The sequence below is a fragment of the Entamoeba nuttalli genome (assembly GCF_000257125.1).
Source record: "Entamoeba nuttalli P19 unplaced genomic scaffold asmbl_8921, whole genome shotgun sequence".
NCBI classification, from domain to species: domain Eukaryota; phylum Evosea; order Mastigamoebida; family Endamoebidae; genus Entamoeba; species Entamoeba nuttalli.
In genome coordinates this window covers 901-13,404 of record NW_008579363.1, presented here as the reverse complement: position 1 = coordinate 13,404, position 12,504 = coordinate 901, and the positions used below count along the sequence as shown (strand labels likewise).

The 12,504-nt window shown below is 26.1% G+C and overlaps 4 protein-coding genes across 4 annotated transcripts; 2 read left to right on the top strand and 2 right to left on the bottom strand.

Annotated features, from left to right (window-relative positions):
• Positions 1–187: 187 nt before the first annotated feature.
• Positions 188–4,319, top strand: ENU1_190660 (hypothetical protein; the record flags this gene model as incomplete). Its single annotated transcript, XM_008861802.1, has 3 exons — positions 188–475; positions 536–964; positions 1,026–4,319. The coding sequence occupies 3 exons, from the start codon at positions 188–190 to the stop codon at positions 4,317–4,319; spliced, it is 4,011 nt and encodes a 1,336-aa protein (XP_008860024.1).
• Positions 4,320–4,395: 76 nt separating this feature from the next.
• On the bottom strand, positions 4,396–5,988 carry ENU1_190650 (hypothetical protein; the record flags this gene model as incomplete). Its single annotated transcript, XM_008861801.1, has 1 exon — positions 4,396–5,988. One exon carries the CDS (start codon positions 5,986–5,988, stop codon positions 4,396–4,398), a length of 1,593 nt encoding a protein of 530 aa, XP_008860023.1.
• A 695-nt stretch (positions 5,989–6,683) lies between these two features.
• ENU1_190640 (protein kinase, putative) lies at positions 6,684–9,792 on the top strand (the record flags this gene model as incomplete). The annotated part of the gene is made up of 3 exons (XM_008861800.1): positions 6,684–6,926; positions 6,971–9,611; positions 9,665–9,792. 3 exons carry the CDS (start codon positions 6,684–6,686, stop codon positions 9,790–9,792), a joined length of 3,012 nt encoding a protein of 1,003 aa, XP_008860022.1.
• Positions 9,793–9,871: 79 nt separating this feature from the next.
• ENU1_190630 (adaptor protein (AP) family protein) lies at positions 9,872–12,046 on the bottom strand (the record flags this gene model as incomplete). Its single annotated transcript, XM_008861799.1, has 1 exon — positions 9,872–12,046. The coding sequence occupies one exon, from the start codon at positions 12,044–12,046 to the stop codon at positions 9,872–9,874; it is 2,175 nt and encodes a 724-aa protein (XP_008860021.1).
• Between the last annotated feature and the right edge of the window lie 458 nt (positions 12,047–12,504).

Here is a 12,504-nt window from a genome sequence, read left to right as displayed (position 1 = left end):
ATATTATTCATTGTTATTTCATTATTTTGTTGTGTTTTATTCATCACAATACTTTTTTATTAATTCAGATAAAATCATAATTGAATAAAAAATTGAAATAAAGAGAAAAATAAATAACAAATAATTTATAGTTATTAAAAGAAAATGAAATAAAAAAAGAACTATAAAATTAGATTCATAAAAAAGAATGGAAAGAAAAGGGAATTTTATGGTAGCTCCATACGTAGCGATATTTAGAGCGTTATATGAAGAGGTGAAAGAGAAAAGAAAAACAGAAGATCTTTCATTAAAATTAATCAAAGAAGCTACGCGAATAAAGAATTATAATGATGAAGAATTTAAAGAAGAAATAAAAAAGAAAGAAGAAGAATATTATGGGATGGTACTTGAAATAATGGAATTAAATAATGTAAAATTGAATTTGTTAGTATTAGAATTAATAGAACAATTTATTAAAGATGAATTAATAAGAGATGTTTGTTACTAAATGAATAAAACAATAATAATAAAAGAAATAATGGGATTTATTAATTAGATATGGTTTAGTTCAATAATTAAATCAATTTGTAAAATTCAAATGAAAGAAGAAATTCGATCAAAAATACTTTCAATTTTCAATACGATATTTGAATCAAATAAATATATTCATTCATTTTATAATGGAAGTTTAATGGATGTTTATGTATTATTATTTGAATTAGCAAATAAAAATAATGGAATTGGAATAAATGAAATAATATTTAAAACGACAATAAAGTTATTTAAAATAGCAAATAATGATTGTTTAAATCAAAAAGAAGAAAATGAAAAGAATAATAATTTAATAAATGATTTAAGTATATTATTAAATGAACTTTGTAATTTAATAATAGGAGATAAATCAACAATAATTAAAAATAATAAAATTCAAATACCAACAAATATTATTTGTACTATTGTATTATCAAATCATCAATTATTTGAAGTTTGTTATTCTTTTTTTTTGTTTAAAATGGTGGAGAATAAAAAATATTTATAAATTATAGAAACTTAATTTTAAAGAGTGTTTATCATCAGTTATAATCGAATTATGTATAAAATTATTAGATAATAATGAGTTTGATCAAAGTTTATATTCATTAATTACTGGATTATTTACTCAATATGAAATACCTACTTTTATGACATTGTTTTCAAAAGTTATTCAATGTATTTCTACTACTAAATCTAAAGAAATACAATTTGCATTACTTCAATGTATATTAAATGAATTTTTATGTTCTTTTGAAAAACATGATACTCGACAAATATTACCACCAGCAAATGAATTTTCTGAATTTGCAATAAAGAAATATCAAGAATATATAAATCAACAAATAGTAATACCATTTTCTTCGTTTAAACTTGTAAGTGAATTTATTACAAAAACACCTCAAACAGAATTAATAGAAGAAAGTAATTGTTGTATTATTACTAAAATAATTATTAGTATCGTCACCTTTTTGTTAGCAGATAAAGACTCTTTACTTATTTTAGACAATCAATTTAAAAATATTTTTAATGTTGTTGAAGAACAATTACGTTATTTTATTGAATTGCCTATTCCCATTCCATTATTTAAAGAATATTTAATATTTGTTTTTAATGTTGTTTCTTTATTACTTTCAAATAACCTTCATGAAGAATCAATACGTATTATAAACATGATTATTAATACTTCTGGTCTTATTCCTTATCAACAAAATATTAGTCAAGAATTTAATGAAAAACAGTTGACATGTGTAAATTGGTTAAAAGACTGTATTAAAGAATTTTCAAATTCCTTTCAAACCAAAGAATTTCTTATAATATTACCATTTTTATCATCATTAAATACAATTGCAAATATATGTCCATTAATTCAAACAAACGATGAAATAATAAATACACCAAATTATTATTTGAATGAAAGTGATTTAATGAATGATGAATTATATTGTATTTATATTAAAACATTAGTAGAATTATGTCAAACAATAATTGAAAATTATTATCAAGAATCATTTAAAATAGACAAATATTATTTTGATCAATTATTTAATTCTATTAAACTTCATCCAAAAAGATTTCTTTTAATAAAAGAATATATTAAATCATTATTTATTAATACTGCTCTTCACTCTGAAGAATTAATTAACTCATACTTTTTTGATTTAACTAATTCTATTCTGTCTCAACGTTCATCAAATGTATTTCAAAAAGATTATATTCTCTTTTTATTTGATGTTTCAATTCCAATAATTAAATCAACTAATGTTAAAGCTAAAAGATCTTTGATTGATAGTTATACCACTTTTATTGAAAATATAATAATAACACTAAATGATTCTATTGATCAATTATTTAAAGAATTATCATTCTGTTCAAATTATGATATTGTTAGTCAATCATTTAATGTTTTGAAAGAAATTTGTAAACCAAATATTTTAAGACAATTTTCATTTAAACAAATGAATTATGTATTGGAAACTTTAAAATCTTTTTTAAATCAAAATAACGATTTAAATATCGCTTTATCAACAATTGAATTACAATGGAGTTTATTAGAACTTATTAGTCAAACACCAGAACTTAATTTTAAACAAGAAATTAAAGAATCATTAATGATGATTCTTTTTAATGAATTATTAAATGAAATAGATGATGAACGGTATGACATTTGGTTTTCAGCAGCACAAACATTATTAAGAGCAATAAAGGATCAAGGAGTTTGTTTAAAAGAAGAAGGATGGAAAAAATTAATAACAGAAGTATTTTATTCAGCATTTCAAAAATTAAAAGTTATTGTATATCCACGAATACTTAATACTACAGACATTCCATTAAGAGATGATATTAAAAAAAGTCATATTATTTCTCGAGTATTAACTGAAATAAGAAGATGGAATGATTCGATAATTGCTGACCTTTCATGTGTTATGAGATCGTTAAAAATAATATTTGAAAAGTTTAGTGATGAAGAAACAAAGAAACAAGTATTTAGATATATTCTTGGATTTACTGATTTTGCTTTCTTTCAACCAACAGTATTTGGTATTGAAGTTGGTATTAAATATGTATTTAAATTACTTCCTATTGTTTATGATTCTTCAATATTTAAAGAAGTAGATGAAAGTTTAGCAGATGATACATTAGATGTAATTGAAATGATAAATGACTTTTTAATATTTAATGATGGAGTGTTTAGTGGAGTAGCAATATTATATTTAAATATGTTATGTGATTCTTATAGTATTTGTGGAATTAAATTAAAATACAGAATAATTGAAATGATAAAGAAATTTATTTGTTTATTCCCAAATGATTTCTTTGTTTCAGAGAATAGTGGAACATTGATTCAAGAACGTTATATAAAAGCATTAAATTCATTTATTATTGATAAAGATTTTGAAAATATTAAAGATAAATTTGAAACCACAGTTCTTTGGTGTTTAGATACTATTCTTGATATTGAAAAAATAAACGAAAGAGCTAAAACGTCTAAGTGGTGGGGAATTAATGAATTAATTAAAATATTAATGAATTTTACTCTTGATGAACAAATAATACAAAGAATTATTCGATCACATGAAACAATTATTTCTTTTTTTATTGAACCAAATAATCAATTACAAAGAAGTGAATCTCAAGAAAAAGTATTTCTTAATAAATCTTTACACTATAAATTAGAAGTACATCAATTATTATTTGATATTCTTTCTCAAAAATTAAAAACTATTGATTCTATTAATGAAATAAATGTTAAAATAATAGAAATTACTAATATAATCAAATACAAAGAAGTTAATGAACAATTCTTAATTGAAAATGATACTCAAATATTTACTCCTCTTGTCAATTTTCTTCAAATTATAAAAACAAAATCAATAGAAAAATCACAAATTGATGTATTTAATTATTTTATTGATTATGGAATTAAACCATCTTTACAATTTAAAACATACGGTCAAACTCTTTCTCAAGAATGTCATTCAATATTAATTAATTGTTATCTTACATTCAATGATATTTCTAAAAAATCAAAATGTGCTGATGTTTATGTTACACATATGAACCTTATTACTAATAATTATTTATTGAATGTAGAAGGATATAGAGAACAATGGTGTGTTTTAGAGTTACTTTATTCTATTAAACAAATATTTCCTCAAATAATATCAAACAAACCCTCATTAGGAAATGGATTAACAATACAATGGATATACTCTCTTTTAATTAAATTAATCTCATCACCTCATCAACCAATACGAGAGTTAATTCAACCACAATTAACTTCCATTGGAGATTTATATTTTCATTAATTTATTTCGTTGAATTTTATTGATTTTGTTTATAAAAAATATACCACTAAAAATTAATTAAAAAAAATGAATAAATTCAAACAAAAGTGTTAAAATAAATACTTTTTGTTCCTGTCCATATATTTTTAACTGAAATATATTTAACATCACTAAAGAATTTCCTCCCATCAATAAAAACACTAAACAATGAATCTTCACAATTGATCATCATTTTTGTACATGTTGAAACATTTGCTGAAGACTCTTCTTTTTCTTCTTTTTTTAAGGGTGAGTCTTCTTTTTTTTCCACTTTCTTTTTTTCTTTTTTCTTCTCATCCTCATCTCCACAATAAGTTTTAATAATTTGTTCACAACTTAACAATTTTCTATCATTCTTTCGAATTACACTTAATAATACCCCTTTAGTATCTCCATATTTTTCAATAGCACCTGTAGTTTCAATACCATCTAATCGAATAATATCTAATGCACTTAATGGTTTTTTAATTTTTGTAACATGTTGTTTATCTTTCTTTTGTTTACAAATATCAATAGCAATAACAGGAGGTTTTGATTCAGTTATAGTTGGAGTGAGACAAATACTCTTTAAAAATGGAACAATCACAGTTTCATTTTCTGTAGTTAATTGTATTTCTCCTAATTGAATATATTTTTTATTTTGAGAATTTTGAATAACTTCATTAACTTTTTCAAATATTACTTTACAAATTTGTTGTTGAATATTTTGAGTTGTATTAAACAAACCATTCCATTCTTCTGAAAAGAATAATTCTCTGTATTTTTTACTTCCATCTAAGACTGTCATTAATTCACAAGTTTTTCCAACTGGAATATAATAGAATTTAAACATTCCTTCTCCTCCTTTTAATTTTTTTGAAGTAATTTCAATAAAAATTCGAACAAAAAGACTTACAAATCCATCAGACCCACAAATACCAATTTTAATTGCCTTTTCTTTAGTTCCAGCTTTCATCACTAATAATGCAATAAACTTTTTCATTTCTTCAGAATCACTTATAAAAATAAAATGATACCTTTTTTCAATAACTTCTTCAACATTCTCTCCCATTGCTTCATAAAATCTTAAAGACCTTCGTTTCTTTGGATCAATAAGTAACACAATAGGTTCTTCTTCTTTTTCCATCATTCCCATTGTTTTTTCCATTGAGTATAATGGTTTGATAAAATCTTCAGTATCTGTAGAATCATCATTATCATTAGTAATAACTTTAACATTAGTAATAGTTTTTCTAACCATTTTTCCTTTTTGTGACCCACTTGTTTTCATTTGTTTTTTAACAGAGTCTCGAGCAACAAATTCTAAATTTTCTTTAGATGTTCTTTTTTCAGGTATATCACCTAATTTTAATTGGATTTTCTGACTTAAATTTTTTGATACACGACGACTTTCTGGTGGTGTTGGCGCAATAGGAACAGAATTAGATTCTTCTGAGTCAGACCCTTCTTCTTGAATATTTTCTGCTGCATCAAAAAATAAATCAAGTGTCTCTAATGTATTATCTGTACCACTAACTGTTTGTGTTTTACATAACTCAATAAAACGAGGTAAGTCTTGAAGGTGATTAAATTCTAAAGGAATAGAGTCAATAGTACATGTGATTGTATATAAATCTTTATTAAAATTTTTCTTTTCATTTGCTCCTTTCATATCTAAATCTCCAGTAAATCCTGAATAAAAGATTTCGTTCAAAGATAAAGAACAAGAAGCATATACCAAATTTGGTTTTTTGTATTTATGTAATCTGATATTTATTTTATTATTTATTTCCTAATAATCAATTTCTGTTTTCATATTTTTTTAGGTATTATTTATCAACAAACCCGAAAATAATGAAGATATGAAAAGATAATATTGAGATTGATCACTAAAGATGATGTGTCTGGTGTCATAATCAATGGAGCACTTGTTTTAATTGAAGATTTTGTTTTATTCATACAAACTGAAATCAAAAACGACTTTGGAGTCTTTAATGGTATTTTTGCTGCTTTTTTATTCAGTATTTTTTTTTTAATGACATAATAATTAAAAAATCTTTACAAACTTATTTTTGATAAATGAATGTGACACACTCTTGGGATTGCATTTCTTTCTTTGCTTGTCAAATCTCCTAACTGACCTTCCAAGGTGACAAGACGAGACATGATTAACTGTTCATCTTGAAATTCCTATGGTAGTTTACTATTATTTTCAAATACCCAAAAATTTTGAAATGATTGGTTTTTCTATTCCAATAATAGAATAGAAAAATCAAAATAAAAAAGTATTTTGTTATTACATAACACAATTATAACAATTTTAAGAAAAAAAAAAACTTAAAAATTGGGAGTATTAGACATAATACAATGGAAGTTAATGCCATTGGACCATATGATGAATTTGGTTTTTTAGAAAGAATAGGACAAGGTTCTTTTGGTCAAGTATATAAAGCGTTTCATCAAAATACAAGAACAATTGTCGCTATAAAACGATTACCGAAAGATGCAGATTTTCAAGATATTAGAAGAGAAATTGATACACTCAAAGTCCTTCGATCACCCTACATTATTCGATATTATACAAGTGTATTAAGACAAGAAGAGTTTTGGGTTTGCTTTTGTCATAATCAAATAAATTAAATAATTATAAATAGATTGTTATGGAATATTGTTGTTACGGGTCTGTTGCTGACATGATGGATATTCTTGGAGAAGAATTAAAAGAAGATGTTATTGCACAAATTTGTCATGATGCTCTTCAAGGATTAAAATATCTTCATGAATTACATAAAATACATAGAGACATTAAACCAGCTAATTTCTTAATAACAAAAGATGGGGATGTTAAACTAGGGGATTTTGGTATTGCAACAACATTAAATGATAAAACAAGACACCATAAAACATTAATTGGAACTCCTCATTTTTTAGCACCAGAAATAGTTGATGAAACGGGTTATAATGAAAAAGTAGATATTTGGGCATTAGGAATTTCTATCATTGAAATGGCTGAGACATATCCTCCTTATTATGACATGCCCCCTATGAGAGTATTAATGCTCATCGCTCAAAACCCCCCTCCTAAATTAAAAAATGAAAGTGAACATAGTTATAATCTTCAAGAATTTTTAAGTAATTGTTTGGTTAAAACTCCACAAGTAAGACCATCTGCATATACATTACTTAAACATGATTTTATTTCTATGAGAAATAAACAAAATTTAATGACTTTATTAGATCATCTAAGTGAAAAGATTCAAGAAAATGGTGGGATTGAAAAGACACTTGAACTTGTCAAAAAACAGGCTAAAGATCCAACATTCGCTGATCCTAGTGTAGGTAAAAGAAGTAATGAAGAACAACAAGAAAATGGAATAGGAGGTTTAGAAAATATGATCGATTCGATTTTTCCTGATTATGACGTTCATGAAATTAGTACGTTAGATTTTTCTAATCATCCTTCAAATCATGCAACAGAAGAATTTGATGTTCAAAATATTTACCCAAATGTTATTGGTACTGATGAAAATAGTCCTATTGCTAAATCTGATAACACACAAAAAGATTTTTCAATGAGATATTCTCCTGTCCCGCTTTCTATAAACCATAGTTATTTTGATGGGTCTAATGAAACAATTGATAAAACCCAAAAAGGTGATAGTTTGTTCAATACAACAAGTCCTTTACATAAAGAGGAAGATGGTCATGATCGTTCACCAATAACTCCCATTTATATTGAGAGCTATAGTATTAATCAACCATTTGTTCCATTGATAGTAGATCCACAAAGAGAAAATGGTAAAGCAATTGAAATAAAATCAAATGCAGACATATCACATGAACTAATAGAAAATGCAGATAATGAAATATTTCGGTTGAATGGAGAGTGGAGAGGTGTTACTGCTGGTGGTTGTCATGTTTTCCCCAGTTGGAGAAATAATATACAAATTAGTATTCATGTGTTATATAAAACTACTATTAGAATTAGTTTAGAACAAATAGCAGAAGAAGGAAATTTAACTCATATTGCTTTATATGTATTTACAGCAAATGAAATTGAAGACAAACAAAGAATGTTAGATATAGTTGACGATTGTGTTATTGGAGAAGGAACTACATTTTCTTTAAAAAGAAAGATAGAACAAACAATAGATTTTGATAAAGGGTGGTACATTATTTTTGGATGTACATATCAACCAGCAATTGAAAGAAGGTATTTAATGGATATCGAATATCCAGATGGCTCTGCTCAAGTAAAAATATTAAACGAGTCAGAAACTGATTGGAAATTATATCAAATCAATAGTGAATGGAATAATAAAAATAATGGTGGTAGAATAAAAAGAAATTCATATCAATGGTGTGACAATCCTAAATTTATTATTTCATCTACCCATCCAACTTCATTATTTATTTTGTTAGTTGCATTAGGCATTGACGAAGACACTGATATTGGATTTGCTTTATTTAAAACAAAAGATGATGAAACTCCATTAGCTGTACTTACTCCTGGTAATATCAAAGAAGAATCAGAAGAAAATGACACTACATCATCTGCATTAGTAGACAATGTAAGTGGAACTTATATATTAATACCTTATATAAGAGGAAATCAATCTCGTACAAGTTTTAAGTTAATGATTTATTCAATGTCAGATATCTCTATGAGTCAACATATACCAACTAAAACATCTTGGATATCTGGTGAATGGAATGAACTTACAGCAGGTGGGTGTTTTAATTCTGGTAATTGGAGAAAAAACCAACAATTTGTTCTTAGAGTTAAAGAAAATACCAGAGTCATTGCTGAATTAGTTTATGACAAAGGAAGTCCTGAAGATAAAATGAGTATGGGAATGACTATGATAAAAACTGATTCTAACACAAAAATTTTTGGATTTGAATATCAACAGGTTGTCTTTAGTACCAACTTCACCAACGCATCGTACATGAGTAAGGCTGTTGAGTTAGTCCCAGGACAATACGTTATTATTCCAATGACAATTTTACCAAACCTCTTTGGTAAGTTTACAATTGTAATTCATGAATTACTTCGATCTACATTTGAAAATCCATCTGTTGAATTATCTGAAATAAACGAGGGGTTTAGTTGTTTCTTATCAGGAAAAAATGGTAATTTAAAACAAACTCATTTATTTGCTATGGATAAAGGAGTATTATCATTATTCTTAACTCCTATGATAAATGTTACGAATAATTCTCAAAAAAAAGTCACAGTCATTGATCAAAATAATGATAGAATACTTGCGACTTGTGATGAAAATGACTCAGATAGTTTGTTAATTTTATTTTCATTTTTAAATAATATTGATTACTTATTAAACTAGTTCAAACAAAAGTTATTCTTGAATCTCAAACTAATGTCCTTATTAGCATTCAATCAACCGAACCATCTCAATTAGAGCAATTCTCTCTATTACTATTCTCTACTGGAGAGATTCACCAAATCGCTTAAATTGATTTTTGTTCTTGTTTGAAATTTTTTATTCTATTACTAAAATATAAAATTTAAAGTTTTTAAGACAACAATTCAGTTAAATGCCAAGGAATGAAAGATCAACGGCTGGTTTATTTGTTTGTTGTGGTTGAGCTGGAGCAGCTTGTGGTTGAACACCAGGAGTAGCAAAGAGAGCTGGTTGCTGTTGAACTGGTTGGGTTGGTTGTCCGTAAAGAGTAGCATAAATATTTTGTTGTTGTTGGACTGGTTGAGCAGGAGTAGACTGAGCTGGTGCAGTTGTGTTCAAATTATCAAACAAAGACATTACACTTTGTTGTTGAGGGGCTTGTTGAGCTGGGGCAGCAGTTGGTTGGGCTGGAGTAGTAACATCACCAAAATCAAGTAATGATTTTGTATTAGCAGGTTGAGTATTGATTTGAATGTCATCTTCCTCGTCAGAAGAGAATTCTTCACCTAAAGTCTCAAGATTCTTGAAATTAAATCCACCAGCTTGTGCTTTCAATGAAGAAACGAAAACCTCTGGTGGTTTATGTAATAATGAAGCCAAAGAACCAATGTGTGGAATTAATTTAACTAAAACAGCTTGGTCAAGTTCTTCAGAGTCATCTTTAATAACTGGTTTTTCAGAACAAACCATTTCTTTAGCAAGTTCTGGGTCATGAGCAAGAAGTCTCCAATAAAATAGACCTCTATCTCTAAGATCAGGATTATCACTTTCAGTGCACATAGTAAACAAATTTTGAAGAACATCTTGATCCTCTAAAGAAGCTTTTAAGAATGATTTAACTGTTGCTGTGAGTAATTGTAATTGGACATTAATATCTTCTTCTTGGAAAGTTTCTAAGAACATTTGTAATAAATCGGCTACATTAGTAATTCTATCTGAATATTCTCCAATAATCCAAATCATAGCAGCTTTAGCTTCTGGTTCATCAAGGGAGTCTAAATTCTCGCAAAGAGTTCCAATAACTTTTTCATATCTATTTGGATATCTTCTAAAGATATCTCTAATAACAACAATTGCTTCTTGTACAATATAATTAACTTTTGTATTAATTAAATCCACTAAAGTGGTAATGCATTGATTAGCAACGTTTTCTAATTTAATAGCACATCTTCCTAATGCTCTAACAGCTTTTCTAACAAATTCAACATCACCCATTTGAGAATAGTCAACAAATTCAGAAAGAATTTCTTTAATATTGTCTTTATTAGCTAAAGCAACAATAATTTCAAGTTTTTCAATTTTAATATATAAAGGATCATTATATTTACAATAAAATATTTTTACATCATTTACTAATAAATCTTTACATTTTTGAAGAATTAATCGAATGTTTCTTAATGCAACATATTGAATTTCATATGCTTTAGATGCAGACATAAGTGTTCCTAATGGTGGTGCAATCTTTTTCAAATAAAGTGATGCATTTTGTTCACTTAAATGAGGAAGTAATACAAGAATAAGTTTAACAGCAGCTAATACTACAGCACTATTAGCAGCTTTTAATCTTGGAGCAACTTGTTCACAAATACTTTCAGCAATTTGGACATTTTCTGGAACATATTTAGAAATAGTATCTAATATAATAACTTGTCCCCATTCATTTGCGCATTTATTTAATGCTGTAAGAAGAATGTTATAATTTTCTGAAGTAACTTCAAAGACGTCATGCTTTTCCGATATACTATTAATTTCATTAAGAGCAGCAAGTGCATTAGCAACTACAACATGGTTACTATCAAATATTAACTCTTTTAATGTATTAACAAATCCTTGTCTAACACACTCCTCTTGATTTAAGAAATATAACTTTGCAACACACATAGCTGCGGTTTTTCTAACGTATGGATCTTGATCTTTCAATGCTTTTTGTAATGGGTTGTATAATTCCTGTGTAACTTTAGGTACTCTAATAGCTCCCATTGTTCTGATAGCTAATGCTCGTATAATTGGGTTAGGATCATTTGAATCTCTCAAAAAAGCTTGAACTGCTCTTGTAGCATTATCTTGTTGTGTTTTAGCATAATTCATAATATATAAATAAGCTAATTTCTTAGCATCAATATTTGGTGTTGCAACGCATTGAAGAACTTCACCAAATAATATTCCAACATCTTTCCCTTCTGTCATTTGAGAAATAACTATTTTTAACCCTTCAATTCTTTCACTTTCCTTTTTGTTAGTTAACATTTCTCTTAAATCTTGAGTATCTGCAACTCTAGCTTTCATATTTCCTTTCTTTGACATCTTATCTTCTTTTGTTCATTTTTTAGTTCATAGTTCTTCTTTTTGGGTGGAGAATTTTCTTTTTCTTTTTAAAAGTAAATTATTATTTTTAAGTATTACAATTATGTTTTATATCCCATTTATTCATAATTTTGTTTTTTCATTATTCAATTTTAGAAAAAAAATAAATGAAAGTGTTATTATTATTTTTAAGATAATCTCTTTATATTACATTTATTTACTTAATTTGTTGAATGTTATTATTCTGTTAATAACCTTTTTGCAATACATTTCATAGAATCAACAAAAAGTATTTGTCTGAGTTAAACAAACAGAAAATGCTACTACTTAAAATAATTATTTTATTAATTTTTATTAAAAACAAAAATAACCTTACAATAATAATGTATGTCGTTGTTTGTTTTGCTTGATACTTCTTTAATTCTTTGATTATTTTTGGTTATTTGTTTATTGAAAAC